Source organism: Bombus pyrosoma, linkage group LG8, assembly GCF_014825855.1.
Source record: "Bombus pyrosoma isolate SC7728 linkage group LG8, ASM1482585v1, whole genome shotgun sequence".
In the NCBI taxonomy this organism is placed as follows: domain Eukaryota; kingdom Metazoa; phylum Arthropoda; class Insecta; order Hymenoptera; family Apidae; genus Bombus; species Bombus pyrosoma.
The window spans coordinates 850420-868132 of record NC_057777.1 but is presented as its reverse complement, the minus strand read 5'-3'; the positions used below and the strand labels follow the sequence as shown (position 1 = coordinate 868132).

Here is a 17713-nt window from a genome sequence, read left to right as displayed (position 1 = left end):
TCCCTTGACCGCGGCTACGTTGGCGACTGATTGTCGCCTCGGGCCCAAGCTCACTGTTACAAATCTCAAATAAACACGATCGGATTGAATGACAATTATTTAATTATGGCTATGGTGAAATCCGGATTACAATATTACGGGATTCTCCCCAAGTTCTCAAGGAAGGCTCCGGTGTTCTTTCATCTCCGACATATATATAGGTTGGTCGTGATTCACAGACGAGAAGTGAAAAGGAACGTGCGCAATGTGGAATCGCTATTTTCTGCATAAGGAATATCGCTTTCAACGATAAAACGCCTCGAAGCGTTTCTAAATCGTCCTAGAAAAATTGTTTGGCATTTTCGTGCGCGCATCGACACACTTTAGCAAACGATATATCATTTCGATGACAGTCACGCAATTATAATTATCGAGTGATAAAAATCGCTTATATGGAAGCAAAAATACAGAAGGAAAATTAACAACATCTGAAAGACATTGAATCTAATTGCAAAATGTTACTAGAATTCTAAATTTGTATGGCAAAGTTAAAGAATTTATTTTGCATTTTCTCTCGAATCAGCTAGATATAATTGGTCGATCTAGCAGCAGAATTTTACCCAATACGACTCCAAATTTATACTAAAACCTTAACGAAGGGAATCTAGTCTGACTTCTTTGGAATTTCCTATATCGTGAAAAATATTTCGAAATTTTCACTAGCAAATAATACAGAGAGACTCGGAAATAGGGCAAAGAATGCCAAACAGTTGAAAGACGTTATCAATGACGAAAATAAATGACATTCTACTAGCATTCGGTCGGTGTGTAGAGTTGATAGTGCTAAAATAAAACGGACCGTAGAGCTTCGGAACGAATCCAGCGAAATTATTTATGTTTAAGCGTGCGACGAGCGATAAGCGATAGTTACACGCTGTAAAAATTATCTGAAAACGCATTCGTGCCTTTCGTTGCTTAGATAGAGCAGGACGGATTTAAGAAACTATCGCGAGCAACAGTTCACGATTTATCGCGAGACCTCTATTCCAAACCTCTAATATCGAAAATTGCGAATAATTTTACAGCGAGAGGCAATCTCGCCAGTTTCGTCAGGAAATTTCAATGCTTCGTTAACTTACTTTTGTTCGTTTATATTTAAGTATCGTAGTTAAGTACCACTTATATTCACTTTTATTATAATATTAACCTTTCGCCCATTTCTGCTTATTTCTATTATTGATCATTATAAACTTCACTTTTCTACCATATTTGTAAAACACAGACATAGATGTATGTAGCGTGTTTGAACATTCTATTCGTAGAATAACGCAAGTTTCGCAAATCACTCTTTTAAACAGCGCCATAATGCGTTAATATTTTGTTATTCGCTAAACCAGGAAATTCACGTTTAATTATGCGCTTCGCGTTGGGATCTGGCAAATCTTCGTTAAACTGCACTCTTATTAATTGCCATTATCACGCTCGCTGCTAGTTTATGATTGATATTTATTGCGGTGGAAAATAAACTGCATGTTATGGGTGGTTAAAATATGTTAAATACAATTACGCGTGTATAAGATAAAGATTATATTGTGATCCTTCGTAATAAATTGTATTATCTTCTACGTTCGTGGACACTTTCTAAAGATACGAAATACCAGGCTTTTATCGTTCTTTCGATATAATCGTTGCTTTCCCAATATCAAATCTTTCATCGATAGGAAAATTCGAGAGACTGGGAAATGTTCATGTATCGTTTATGAATCATCGTTTAGCCTTCGAATGAATTAACTTTAAGAAAATACGTATAACAATCACGCGTATTACAAGAATAATTTCCGCACTGCATTTTTCTAATACAGCGTACGTTTTCTGCATTTCAATTATTAATCAATTGATACAAACTTAAGATATGTAACATAAAAAATAAGATACACAAAACATTATTGTCTTTTTTTTTTAAATATCGCGCTGACACACGAGGAGACCTTTTTCCAATCAAATGGCAATGATCTCGAAACGACATAAAAATCGAAAAAGAGCATCAATCATGCCGACAATTATCCTCTCGAAGCAAACTACTTTTTCAAACGCTGCAAACCAAAGAAAAGAATGAAACAGGTTAAACGGTGTTTTCTACCCGGTGTTTCGTGTTTGCCTTTTTAAGTGTGGAGGCGCATGTTTATCGGTCGCGTGACGAAAAAAGAAAGAAGAGAAACGAACAGTTTGCATGTATACGAGGCGCGATAAAACGAACGCAAAAATTACGCACTCGTATGTACATGCGCTGATAAGGTTTTTATCGCAGGTGGTCTTTCCGTCGCGTCCACACTGCTCGACTTTTCCATTTTCCTCTCCGTTAACGCTTGCCTCGAAATTCCGCTTGAAAGGTGTCAATAGCTCGTAACTACGATTTCAGTGGTCTTATCAGCCAATTGGCCTGCGAATTATTCATATAAATCAGTAATCTACGTGCAAAATCGTAAGAGTGGCTTCAGTTTGATGTTCGCGACGATGAATTATTTATGGAAACTTTGGAATCGAGAATTAGTCGAAAGAATGTAACACGAACTAAATATATTATATATAGCAGTAATAGGTGATAAATAACAATAAATAAAGCGATAAGCGAGAAAGAAATAGTGTACATTGCGAGGGCAATATTATATACAGGATGGTGTGCAATTTATGGTGCAAATGGAGTTAGTTTTTACGAATAGTTTTAAGAATAAAGAAATAAAGAAATCAGGGATAAGAAAATCGTGTTGGAAGCTTCGTTTTCGGGAAAATTAAAAATATAAGTTGCGAACGAAGAATCGAATTTTAGCGAGCGAAAGTAAGCTCTGCTTAGGTTCTATTTTATTGGTAAAAATTTGACTCTACCTAAAAAGAGCAAAACAATCTGTCAAAATTACGTCGAAAGATCTCATTCGAATTCTAGAAGAAGACGTTAACGTTGATGAAGCTGGATATAAAATATCACGAAAATAGTTGACCAACGCGGTATAGTAATTTGCAATTTCTCTGACAAGTACGTACGTATTTATACAATTATTCTCAAGCTTTTATCGCTTCGTCCTGCCTTTTCCTTTACGACAGACACACAAGTATACACGTACATATACCTGTATATCGATGCGCGATAACGATAATGTATCGACTATATCGTGGATTAGAGTAGCGGTATCATAAAACTGTGGCGCGGTACGTTTCGGCATTAGACGAGACTGAAAATATCAATCGTGGGATTTCTCGATATCGTAATCGCGCTTGGATTCGACACATGATGCAATTCACACTTTTTCTCCGTTATACATATTCGTTCGTATTACTGGGGAAAATAATGTTTATGCAAACCACGAGTCGAAAACACGAGTTTATCGCTAAAGACAAACCATTCTGTCAGTTTTATAACGATCTTTTCACGAGAACGATGCGAATCTATAGACAGAAGTTAGATAACTGAATTTCAGAAATACCGATTTATTGATCTTCTGGCTTATGAATATTCTTCGAAATCCTATCGAATTTCAATCAGTCGACAATATAATTTCAATCGTCACGTTTATTATGAGCTGATAAAATATTTATTAAGTCGATAATAAAGAACATTTACACAAGCAAATATCCATAATTTAGCAAATATAGTAGAAAGTGTATAAAATATCTAGTAAATGTAAGTAGCAAATATAATATAGGTACTTTGACTTGAGCACCTAAAAAGTTGATAAGAAAAGTTATAGGTATAATAACGCAACGTTGTAAATTTATAAAGCTAAAAATATTATAAAGTTATAAAATTCTTACAATGCTATAAAGTTCCTATGAAAAATTCGCTTTGTCTACGCTGTCAATTGTACGAAACGATCGATACTACAACGACTCTACAAAATATACGACATTTATATTAAGAAATCAAATAAAGCGGTATTCACTGGTTCGAAAATATTCCACGGAGCCACGGAACGTATTTAGAAATCCTACCGTCTCTTTGCACTTCTCTCTATGTGGAAATTAATGGAATCCAGCTTGTCATTTATCGCGGTAATTTCACGTCAAGGTGAAAAGCGAGAAAGTAAGGTTATCGTTCATTCTCCAAGGTCGTTTTACTCCGTAAACCTTTAGGCTCTTTCTCGGAATAATTTTTATCTCAAAAACATTCTAATTTACCTTATGCTCTTTGCGATAAAAAGCTTACTTAGTATTAAAGAGATAAATTTTCGGTATGTGCAACTGTGCGAAAATTGGAGAATATTTTGTAACATTTTTAAAGGCAATGGAACGTGGAACAACCCCTTTGACTCGTTCGATGAGAGCTGGTCTAAGTACGGCAATCGTAGATTGCTTTATCTGTTTCCTCCGATAACGCTCGAACAATGGCTGATAAAAAAAGGAGTAACAGAGGAAAATACCGTGGTTATTAAGAGAGGAAGCGCCTCTATCGAATTAGATCGCCCATGTATTTTAAAATCGTGGAGAGACGCGATAAAGGGAAGCGTTGTCGCGCTTTCATGTGAAAATAAATTGAATTAAAATAGAAGGAAAAATGGAGGAAAATCGAAGAACAAACAGAGATTTCATCTTTTCAGATTTCCAATTTAAAGGTGAACTGAATATTCTACCTTCTAAATCGTTCGGATATTATCGATCTGACGAGTTTTCGACGAGGTATTTGCTTCGAACATTAACGAATCTTTAATATGTGAAAGCTAAAATATAAAGGAAGACATTGTCGTATTATCAAATTCCTAAGCTTCGTGTTTTTCGAATTATCATCTCACAATTTCAGAAAATATTTAACAAAAGCTCCAACTTCTTCAAATTCTTATCTATGGAGGCTCGAACGACTAAAACTTTTCGAATCGGAACACGTTACCTGACAAATAGCACGTACACTTTTCACTCGTGATAAATCTATTTACCTCGATGATATTAATAAATGATCGTTATAAAAAGTCCATGAAACTTTCATCGAAACGTTCAGTATGAAAATTAGTATGTAAATATATAGATCGATTAATCAAACAAATCACTCGATCGAATGTGAACGACCGAGTGACTTTGCTACTCACAGTGTCGAGTTAAAAAGTGTCTTTTATTATTATGTTATTATTTATAAAATTATTTATAAAAAAACGAAAGAGTGGCAAACGTGGAGCGCAAGCAACAGTTATCTAAATAGACAGACACAGCTATCGTAACGTCCTTGCAAAAACGTTTACTGTTAACTATCGCCTATGTAATACCAGACACAATTTTGCAAAAAAAAAAGAATATGTTTAGCTCGACGGAATATAGTAATACTCCTTCACCGCAGAAAAAACGAAGAAGATGTTAGTATAGTAGAAACGTACAATTCTATCTGAATTTTCAAGTGCTCGATCTGTGAAATTCTTTAATTTTTCACGTTTTCAAATACTCTAACTTTCCATTTTCCACGGCCCAAAATTATCACAGTTTACTTACAAATTCCCCACCTTTCCAAGCTTCGTAGGATGAAAATTCCCGCTTTTATAACTTTTTGGCACTAATACGCAGAGACTCGCTTTAATTTCACACTGAATCGCCGATATGCCGAAAATATTCGGAAAACCATCGCTCCGAAACACGTCAAACGTACTAAAACCTAAACCACGTGCTATTACCGATTCCAAACACAAAATTACCATTTCTTCGCTTCGACAAACCAATTTTCATCCCACCTAATATTTACCCTTTAAAACGCCAATTCGCATAAACTTTCCACTCGATATTTGTCGCTAAAAAGTTCGGCAAGAATGCGAAAACGAATAAACACGATCCACGAAACGAAAGGGAGCATTATCTTTTTCTGTTTCCAAAGGAGGAAACACGAAGATACCGGACCTTCGAGAAAAAGTCGATCCACGACATCTAGATCGTAGAAGGCAACGAACATTAGAGGCCACGGTACGGTGAACTCCTCGTGAACAACCTTCATCCTTTCCAATTTGTTCCTACGGGTTGTACTGATGCGTGACAGCGACCAAGGAAGCGAGACCTGCGTAAAAAACGCGCGTACGGCCGACGGGAATGCTGAATGAACACGCTACCTCTCAACGAAACGAGCCGGGACCGTTTTCCATTCCAGCCTCGGTTTCATAAATTCAAGGAAACTCCGAGTTATGGTAGTATGGTAAATGGCTAAGGTATTTTGTTAATGATGAGACCGCGGATTTTTATCCGTACGTAGGAAATTTCAAAGTGTAAAAGCGCACAAAATGTACGTAATGTGTAAAAATATGAACACGAAGCATCCAGGGTATAGCACTTGGTATAATATTCAGTGGATGATGCAAATTTCTACGTACATAGTGTACAATTCAATTTGTTTAATTATTACAGGTTTATGAAAATATGAATTTCCATTAAAATTCGCAGTCTAGTAATGATGATTGAGCGGTGTTGTAATGTTCCGAATATCTACGATATTTTAGTATGCAGTAGATAATTTAAAGATTAAAGTAAGCGCATGATAATATTGTTAATGAGATTTGAGTATTTTCTATAGCTAAGTGAATTATTATTGAAATACGATTTAATATATGTATGGAAAATGATTTTGTGCGTACGAAACTGAGAACAATGATTTGAGAATAACCACTGTAATATATTACAATATTCCAACTGGTTAATATATTTGGGCAATAATGATTCTGGATCGGTAAATTCCAAGTCACGCTGATATCGTAAATGGTTAGGAATATCTTGATAATAATATGATTAAAGTACATTATTACGTATATTACGTATACATTAAACGTTTTGAGTTGAATCAATTATTCGAGAATTGTGAATTCTATCCTATTTCATTAACGAGAAGGATGATTTTAGATAGGGGAATGCTAAATTAGCGATACATATCGTTAATGGTAAAAATTGATGGTTACATCGTAAGCGGTTAGAAATATTTTTCGTTGTAGGTGAATTATTAAGGAAGCGTGAGTGATCATTTTCTTGATATAATTTTAATAAAATAGCACATGGAAAGTCAAGAAAACGAGCAAAGTAAAGTTGCTAATTTAATACTTGCGATTTATCTCCTAATAATTTCATCTGAATTCAATTAGTAAATTCCGAAATATTAGATGTCACAGTGAAGACCGATTAACAAAGTCACAGCTACTTCGTAAAGTATACTAAAGATCAAGGCTACGTGCAAAAACGTACATTTCCTTTTTTTCCCCCTTTTTTTTTTTGCCAATGGACACATGCAGATAACGACGTAACGGAATTAATGGCAAAACATGGATTATGCACGGCCTGAATAAATAAACGATAACAAGCGGAGGATGTGCAACTTTATCGCTGGAACGATACCAGGAAATGCATTTTTTAATGATTCACGCTTCCCCTTCGACTTATATACACTTCTTAAGAATTATATAATTTGTCAATAAAATAGTTTGATTTGTAAACGTACGCTTATAGAATACCAGTTCGGATTTATACGTGAAATTAATCGTTATTAATTTATTTCCTGAAATCGATCAACGTTATATTAATATTTTATTACGTACGATATTACATAAACGCGGAGACACATCATATCAAGAAAATTATTATAATTCGTGACATCATTTAAATCGTCAAAGCAAAGTCCGAAAATCCAATCTCCTGAAATATTGTACGCTGCATAAGATTAAAGGATCGTTAAATGGTCCAACAGATATCCATGTTTGAAATGTTACAACTTCGTGAAAAAAAGAAATTAGCAATTTAGTGATCATTGGATTTTTCGGACGAGTGTATTAAAGAATCTAATTAGATATTACTATCCGATATTAATTAATAAACATTATACGTGTCAGTGATACGATCTTGTCTTCTTTCTTCTTATCATTTTACGAGAGAACGATATTGAAATTTGATAGTGCATTTATTGTTAGTGTTACAAAACAATTTAAAACGTGATAAATCGTCACGAACGTGTGGCATCGTCACGAAATATAAACGTTAGAAAGAGAGTGATTTCGTGGTATCGCGAGTGTAGCTTCCTTCTCAGCTACGTGTTTCCGCTCGTGAACTCGGTACACGGTTGCTTCCGGTTTTTGCACCAAAAACCAGCCAACCACGTCGCTCTATAGTGGTGGTTGCCACTAACACGACGTTATACTTCGTCTTATCGCGAGGCCTAATTAGATTAGATACTTAATCAACGGTCATTGAATAGGGAAGAAGACACTGTTCTCAAAGTCTGGTAAAAACGTATGAAATCGAAATCGCTTCGATTTACGTGAATAAAATCACAAATCTATGAAAACAAATGGCTAATAAAAATGATTTGGCCAAACTTTTATTATATTTATATTATTTAGCATTTAACACAGATACTGAATATTTAATATCTTGTCAAAGAGTTTTACTAAACGATTTTTCTTAACGATCAATGTTTTCATAGATCTGTAGTTTTACTAATATAATAATAACACGATAGTAAATATTTGTAAAAATGGAAACAAAAGCATTTTACTTTGTTACATACCGCATATCATTGACCGTTAACGAATCTAAACTATTATATTCTACAGAATATATTCTTTGCAATATTTATAGAGTTGCACCGTTAATCATCACAATGAGCATTCTATCAGAATGTGAGAAATACCTACTTCTACGTATTTCCTTCTTTAAAGCTTATCGTCCAACGATCGTTTCTTAAAAGCTACGCAAAGAAAAATTGGAACACGTTGATCTCATGAATAGGTGTAAACATTTTTAACTGGAATTATTATTTGCCTCTCCGATATATTTTTGCCCAAACCGCCGTGATTATCCCCACTATAGTTTTAATAAAAAATATCGATTTACAGATAGACGGTACATATTTCACACGAGTTGCGAAAACAAAATATTTCTATTACCATTCGAAAACATACATTTCCATAATATACCCATTAAACACAAGCAATTTCAGTAATTATTTTTAATTCTTTTTATACCACGTATATATTTACATCATAACAAACGTACATTTTATAGAGGTCAAAATATTAATTAACCAGTCGATCGCCAATTGTACCAATAAGCTTCGATATTTAGTGAAACATTCTCTGTCGCTGTTTATATGATTAAGGCAATCGCCCATACCGCATACTAATTTTTTAATAAACGTATGTCTGCGACAATCGCCTCGTAACTCTTATGCACATTCCCACAATCGTTAATAACAGTCGTTAACGGTAATAAAATTTAAACAATTTCTATATAACTCACACCGTTCTAAATAAACCATAAACTGGTAAAAATATTCCATATAAAATGTTCGATTATTTTTCTCAGTCAGTGCGTATATTTTATAAACTGCTTAGAGCAAGAAATTTTCCTCGCAGTAAATTTGAGAATCTTGCGAATACAGAAGATAGTTAAGATCAACTATGGTTCCAACCAACGTGGTTCCTCGAACGAGGTCTCAACTTTGCTTTTTAAACATTTCTTTCAGGCTAGTCGAGACTTAGTTCAGTCCCAACGGTGCTTTAAATTTTATATCAGGGTGGAAGTGAACATCAGAAGTGTACGACGTTGAACTGGAGCACGACTTTCGAGGCGATTTTGTTGCCGCCATTGCTTCAGGCCGTACGATCCGAGTCCTTGGCGACTCGTACCCTAGTTTTACCGCAATTTAGTACATGTGATACGTCCCACATCGTTTTAAATCGTCACGGACCAGCCGCTTGCACAACGATCGCGTTAAAAATAGCGATGTCAGAAAACGACACTGTAATTGGGAGAAATCAAAGAAACAATCTTTGATCCCGTGCAGACATAACAAATCGCCGACACGTTAGGAGGAAGATCCCGACCAACGAGGCTGATTTATTCCAGAAAAAATTCTTCGAATCCTCACGCTTGTCAAGAGTTCCAAGGAGAATTCCACTAGTCATATAGTTGACTATTATTTTTTTTTTTTTTTTCTAAAAGGACCATCTGTGCTAGATACAAAGACCGACGATGTGGCGATAAATTAGTCACGGTTCTCAACTTGGAATAATGATTTTCCTTTCACGCCTTTCGTGCAATGCTATGCGGCTCTTTGGGTGTATCATATTAAGAAAGAATACGTGCCACTATTATGTCTTAAGGACGATGATGTAGAAAAGAAAGTAGCAGATTCTTGCTTCGGTCGTCGTTCAAAACATTAGAATTTATAAGTAAGTTTTTGCAATATTCAAGCGAAATGAATTCCACAAACAGAATGATTCTACGAAATTCAAATAGGAGGAAGGTAGTACTATTAGATTGCGTTTGAAATTCAAATGCATTAGTCGGTGAAAGAAAAACACAATTATAATATGCACTACTAACTTATATTCCTCACACGCTTAACGCATTTTTATATAATATTAAGAATAAAATATAATGACAACGAACAATAATATTTAATAATATCAATGATCAACGATATTTAAAGATACATTCATGAGATCAACTTCACCTAACAATTTTCCTACATGCAGTGCCAGAATCTCACCTTGAATGTCGCAGTGTATAAAAAAGACAAACGCAGACATAAAAAGTGGTTGCAAGAAATAAACGCGCATATGGTCAAGGCGGAAAGTTTCGTATCGGCTCGGTTGCCAACCAAACCTTCTTCCTAACAAATCTCTGTCCGTAATAGAAATTGAAAGGCAATCTGTGCCTCCGCGATGGCTCGTCATATTTGGGGGAGGGGGTCAATCCCCTTTTACTCAATTACGTCATCTCTCAGACGGTACTGTAGAGGCGTATACTACTACGCTTTCCAGCGAACCGAGTCGTTAAACTTAACGGTGACCACCGCAGGAAAAACCTGCGTCTGTTGTTCCGCGTAACAAAGGAAAAGACGAGACGAAAAAACTGAGAATGGTCTGTCGGCGAAATTTAATTCACAGATAATTCCAATGTAACTCGTACTTTATGTACCAAACTTATCTCAAAATACAACAAATGCGGCCAAATTTTAGTTGGAATAGCCGGAGGTGGCTTCGCATCGAGTAACTCCAATAAACGTTCTTGATCCGACTTGATCGTTATGACAGGTCCACGCATTAATTTCCGGGACAAGTTTTTATACAAATAACAGGGAAAAGATTCCTGACCTATATTAAATCAATTTACGTTCGCTTGCTATGCCTTGCATTAACACGCAGAAGACAACGTTTAGACAAAATAAAGTACTTCCAATGGCGGGAATTTAAATACATAAGATAAGGTCTTTGTATCAAATTCTCTCGATTTGGTTTTGCTTTCAAGTTTTTATCTCCAGTAATAATTACAAACAGAGTGGCTTTCCTACGTTTGGAATACTTTAAGCTACAAAAAGACCTGAAAACCATATATTATCGTATTTATATATAAATCCTGTAAACCGTATATTCTAGGGAAAAAGAGAAGATAATAATAATAATAATCATAATAAAATTCACTAAATATATACCTGCTACTGTATATCTTCTTCGGTAGTAGTAATTAAACATTTTTTATTGCTTTTAATAGCTACTATATGCCTCTAAACTTCCGTTAGAACGATTCAAAACCCGTTCTTCCAACCAACTATGTACATATCATTTTATGAGAATCTATGTAAAAACAGACACTCGTTAACCCAGCGATCCAAAATTCGCAGACACGACCGGTTATTTTTACAGACATTTTTTACGACATTTTGTTCCATCGTTTCACCTAACGTTATCGCGATTTTTCTTTATTACGTAACGAAGGACAAAAGGCAAATCTTTGTCTCTTCCGTCAGAGAGAACACGTAGACGGTGCACGGTTACGTACAGTGCACCACACTGACAGTATCTTCGTAATCGCTCGTAATCAAACCAAAGGTCTTAGTACTAAAAAATCTTTTACTCGTTAAAAATGGAAAGAAATATAATTCCAGATAACAATGTGACACACTTTGGCTATTCAATATAACGTAATATACGAATACGTAAATTCTTGTTTATCTTCCAATAAAAAAAAAAGAATATATAACGAATTTGTTTTTCTTTGAGCCTGTATAATATGAAAAATATTAACTCTGGTACAAATATTTCTTATAGCAACTCGTGCAAGTATTTCAACACTTACTATAAAAATAGTCACGTATGTCACGTATATACTCGACTGTCGAGTGTAAGCGTGTTACATAAAACATTTTGAAATTTCATTAGCGCTGCATGAGACAGGACTATCGCGATTATATTCGTAAAATTTCAATTCGATCTAAAAGTGTATTGTACGCAGAAGTACGTGTATTGGAAAACGTTTACTGCAAATGTACATATTTGATGAAAAATTAGTATACAGCGCGAATAGCTGATTTTAAACATACGATAAGTGTTAAACATCGTCCCACTGAGAATACAGACCTACTGATACAATGGACAATCGATCGTTTCAATATTTTTATAATCTCTGAAAAATGTACACTTGCATTAGCATTGACCACAGAAAGTATTTTCACTTTGCCTTCTTCCGAATGAAATGTCCTTCGATCGCATTCTATGTACATTTCATTTTCATAGAATTAAATTTTTGTAGTCATGCGAGGGTACTCTTAAATAATACGAAATTTAATATACTTGAAGCTGCTAATTGATCAATATATACACTGTACATACACGCAATAACGAATAGCAATAATAATCAAATACTTCTCGTAACTACCGTGTGAGATTATGATAAAGTGTAGCTTGGTTCTTGATGGGTTGACAAATTAAAAATCATTTACTCGTTATAAGAATGTTGGGGGGTTGGGGAAGGGGGAGACGAAAATTCGACGACGCGATAGCAAATTCACGCATAACCACGTCGTTAATAAAGATTCCATGCTCGAAGGAGCATGATCGTTAAGGAAGGTTGGTAGTAAGGAGGCACCAGGTCAAGTGGAAAGGAAATTATGTGATGAATATTCGATAAGAAGGTAAATTTCATCGGATCTTGTCAAAGAGTAATTAGCAAACGATAATATAATTGGTCGGTGAGGGAAGAAGAGGCGTCGAGAAGGCGGTCAGTGACTAATATAGCTGTAAACACGATGCAAATGACGCAACCATGCGAATCGGGATGTATTGTATTGGACAAATAAACGTTCGTGTAAATATTAACTCGACGATTATCGCACGTTCCCTGATTTAATTCCCTCGATTTTGAAATATTTTCTGAATGGATTTGGAAATTAGCAATGGTGGCAATTATGAATGAGGCTTTAAATTTATGACGTAAATAAATTTCTGTCAATCGTTTTGTGTTGCAAATTGCTCTTGTCCATATAACATCCAATTCTTTATTTTCGATTAACATTTTACTTTTATAGCGCTTGTTCGTGATAAATATGAATCGATAGTGTGGTAAACTTGTAGCATAAATTCCAGCGTCTTTCGAACATTCTACTGTCGCAAACTCTTTTTTTAAGTAGATCAACGTTCAATGTTCAATGTTCGATCTACCTGGAATTGAAACTCCTTTGCTGAAATCTATACGTAAGTTATAATTTTCTAAAAAAATATCGACAGTTTATACAATTATAAATTTTTAAAATAACGATAAAAACGTTTAATGGCGTAATCGAAATGTAATTCTTTCGCTTCCTCCAGCACTGAAAAATGCAAATGTGGGAGCGTAAGGTGCGACAAGCTGTTTATACAGGTGAATAAACTGACACTAATATGTGCAGCCTTTTACACTCCAACATTAAACATTTCTCGTTGGACGATATTATAAAACGAATACTCGATGTAGATTTAAAAATATTTTTATCATCATGTGTATGAAGAGTAAACGAACCGTAACGAAACAGCTCTTCTTTTCCTCCGTGGAAACTTGAGTTTCGTAAAATAATTACGACGAGATATTTCATTACAATTACGTAAGTTCCACTCTTGAAGGTAAAAATAGCCGGCATAAATTAATTAAGAAGTTAAACAGTTGCCGAGTTGAAACATAATATTAAAACGCTTATTGGACGGGTCTTAAACGATTTACAGGGCTTTAAATGTCAGGTTTATTTAAGAAGCGTCTAATATCGGAAAACAATTTAAAAGTTTGAAGAGCCGCAAATTCAAAAAGTTGAGAATTTTAATAATTCGAAGATCACAGAATTAAAACTTTCGCGATTTCACAAAATTTGATCGAAGGCATCAAAATTTTCAGGTTGCAATATTTCAGAATTTCAGTATTCATAAATTCCAATGTTCCAATATTCTTATATTTCAAAACTTTTTAATTCTAAAATCCTACAATTTTTAAATTGCGAAATTAGCGAGTTTGAAAATTTTAATACTAAAGAATCTCAAGTTTTGAGAAGTAAATTAAAGAATTAAGAAATTCGCAATCTTTACCTAATACAAAATAACTGGACGTTCAAATAACCATCGCAAAGAGTCAATATCATCCACTTTAATTTCCTCAATTGAAATTAACCAACATACTTTGCCACGAATAACCTAACCCCGACGACTTCCTCCTCTAAAACGTCCATTACGCCCAACGAATCAATACCAAAGATACTTGCGACCGCCTCCAGAAAACGTAAGAAGTGAAATACCTCGATTCAATCTCTATTGTTCATCTACAGGAACCGCGGCAAACTAATTACACGTTAACAAGCTTTGGCAATGCAATCTGTCAGCAGAAGCAGGAAGCAGAAATACGAAACACGCGTCTTACCTATTTTTCTTCAATACTCGTTTCCTCTCGTTCGTTTACCTATCGAAAACTTTCTCGTATCGCGAGGATTCAACGCGTGAGAGAAATAGACTGTGTCCATCCTCGTGTGAGTGCAGGTAACGTTACTGGCACACATATTTTGCAAACACGGTTTTCGTACGAGAAGTACAACGATTTTTGGTAGAACAATGTCGGAAAATTAAAGGGAAACTTCGATGTACGATAAAGCGAACTTAGCAGGAGAACGATCTCCTAAGCCTAATTGTGATATACGATTTATTGTCGAAGAAATATCAGACACGAGGGCTGCCCTGTTATCAAATGAAAGAAAATCAGGACATTTTTGTATATGGCAGTAAAGACGAAAATTGGCTAATTTTAAAGTTTATACGAATTTTCTTTCATCTTCGATACAGCACAACCTCCTGCATTCGAGCCTCTGTTACACAAATATATTAAAAGTGAAATATGTCATTGTATCTATTATTTTGTTGGTATTCATCAAATAATGTTTTAATGGCGTATAATTTACTCTGCGTATAATACGGTACAGATTTTCGCTCAATAAGATGGTTAGGTACCTGTGTATAAATTGTATACACGTTACACACGCAAATTATGAATAACAATCAGAAGCAATAGAGAGAAAATGAGGCAAAATAAACGACGATGTACTTACCGGTTCGGAGAGATAGGACTCCCACAGTTCCCTGAGATCGCTGCTTCCCACGTCGTAGAATTCCATGATCCTAAGCTCGCTCGATCGTTCCTAGTGTCGTGCCGTTGCCAGTCAATGAATTGCCGTATAGTCTGCCCATGGAGGATAAAGAATATCAGAAGAATACGGACACGATCTCTCCTCGAGGATTCATTGTCTTCCAAGGATATCGGCAGACCGACACTTTCTGAAGGCAAAACGTTCGAGAAGGTTGAAAGATCGGCGTACAGTAGTATTCAAAAATATTTAGATACTTTATGTCGCTTTTGATCAGATATCATTTAATTAGATAGTTTAATTGAACTACTATCTTTAATTGGAGAAAATGAATTTCTTATATAGAACGTTTCAACGATCGCGACACACAATTATCGAGGAAACGATTCCACGTGAAAGAATAAGTAAAAAAATGTAGAATAAGAATTGTTTATTTTATTGGGTAGAACTTTTTATTTGTCTTAGGCATTCTTTTTTGATAAGAATTTTCTCGGAAACGATTATCCTATATTTATTCTTTTACGTATACCTTCCTCTTATATAAAGTCACAGCCTTGCCAATTGTTCACACGATTACCGAGACGCTCTATATAAATTGATTATCCTGCGCAGGATTCAGATAGTCCAAGTCCTGCTGTAGAGAATATTGTAACGCGAAGCAGTAGGAAAGTGAACATTTCGGAATTCTCACTTCTTGTACGGTCTGTTCTATCACATGAGAAACTCTTTATCTTCGGATTGTTTGACTTTTGATTTCTAAACTGTCTGATTTCTAAACTCAGATTCTTTTAGACTAATGGAAAGACTATGATAGACGGTTACCTCAAGTTGATGAGATAAATATATAGATAATAATTATTATTATATAATAATAAAAATAATTAAATAATCAAATATTTTATAACTTTAAAATACTATTATGATGTAGTAAACCATTAAATCTTTCCGAAACTAATTCGATGATACATCTTAAATAATTTCTCCAATATTGCTGGAACCGATACGAATATAGAATTCTATTGAAAATGGGACTGCTGCATTTCTCATTTGAAAAATTATTTTACAGTTTTGCATTATTAGATTTCCCATAAATGCACAAGCATTCGCAGTCTATTTATAAGCACGTTTCTGTGATTGACGTTATCTTGTCTTCCGCATAGTCAATATAGAATGATCGAACTATATTCAATCCCAATTAAGTATGGCGAGTACCATTAGTAATTTCGAACGGTCGTTAATTTTATTTCTACGTTTTCCTCTTTTTTCCTTTACCTTTATATAGGTCAATGACGACGCGAAGAATTTCTACGCTAGCAAACAGTTTCGAAATAATTATAGTGGCTGAGAAAAATATTTGAACACTTAGCATAGAAAACTTGCACTCGAAATTTGATATTTCATTGAATTTCGTTTCGTAATGAAGTGTCAAAATGTTTCGTATAATACATAATATATTCGTAAAATGTTTCTGCAAATGTTCGAATATTTTCGTCAGCAGTTGCGTATATTATAAATTCGAGCAGAAATAATTATATTATTATAACGACGTAGGAGAAAAATCGGAGAAATTGAACGAATTATTGTTTTCACTCGTGTCTCTATGACATGGAGAAGTGCAAATCGGTTGAATGTGAATCGTAGCGTTTGCGAACACGATTTGGTATTTAATATATTCTATTATTCTATCAGTGCAACACGATGCAACGACTGTACCAGAGCTTGTATACTGTAACGAGATCAATGGACCTGTCTGTATGAGCTAAGTACATATGTATATATGTATAGTGTTCTCGCGCAGGGAAGGAGAATCGAACGCGTTGCGAAATGAACTGCGATGCGTTCGCTTGGAAAACAATGGAGAATTTCGTCAAAGACAAAAGAGTATCTGAAAGAGACTCGTGGAAGCTTCATTTATATATTTATTTCGAAATTTTGATTTCGATTTTTTAAACCTCTACATACGAAATAGACGATTGCACGTATAAAGCTTACATGATTCACATAATCCTATCTTATATAAATATTATTAACATCAACAAATCCGTGTTACCTGCATAAGAAATGAATTTTATGATGGTTTAACGACATACAATTAGGAAAGTATAGATTTTAGATTTAAAACATGACAAATCCGTCGTTATTACATAGCATGAAAAAAAGCATAAGTTTAGGTATAGTCCTTCTAGCCTTCGTGATACTAATTGCCGGTTATCACATTACAAATTCGTAATTGCAGTCGTTAACAGGGTTAAGTATCGAGTTAAGTATATCGTTCTCGTGAGTAAAAAAATCATGAGAACGAAAGGAATTACGGTCATGGTTGTAAAAGAAAGAAGGAAGGAAATTTCCATGGGGTTCCCA

The 17713-nt window shown here is 34.8% G+C and overlaps 1 protein-coding gene across 3 annotated transcripts in view; it reads right to left on the bottom strand.

Moving 5' to 3' along the window:
• Nucleotides 1-17713, bottom strand: part of LOC122570413 (cyclic AMP-responsive element-binding protein 3-like protein 2) — a 49522-nt gene that overhangs the window by 28000 nt on the left and 3809 nt on the right. Inside the window, exon 2 of one of the 3 annotated variants that reach the window (XM_043732693.1) lies at nt 15317-15542. In XM_043732693.1, coding sequence (XP_043588628.1) covers nt 15317-15382 — 66 coding nt within the window. In that variant the 5' untranslated portion in view covers nt 15383-15542. Of the gene's footprint in view, nt 1-2251; nt 2279-15316; nt 15543-17713 lie in introns of those variants that run through there. The other 2 variants (XM_043732694.1, XM_043732696.1) reach the window with 2 other exon arrangements.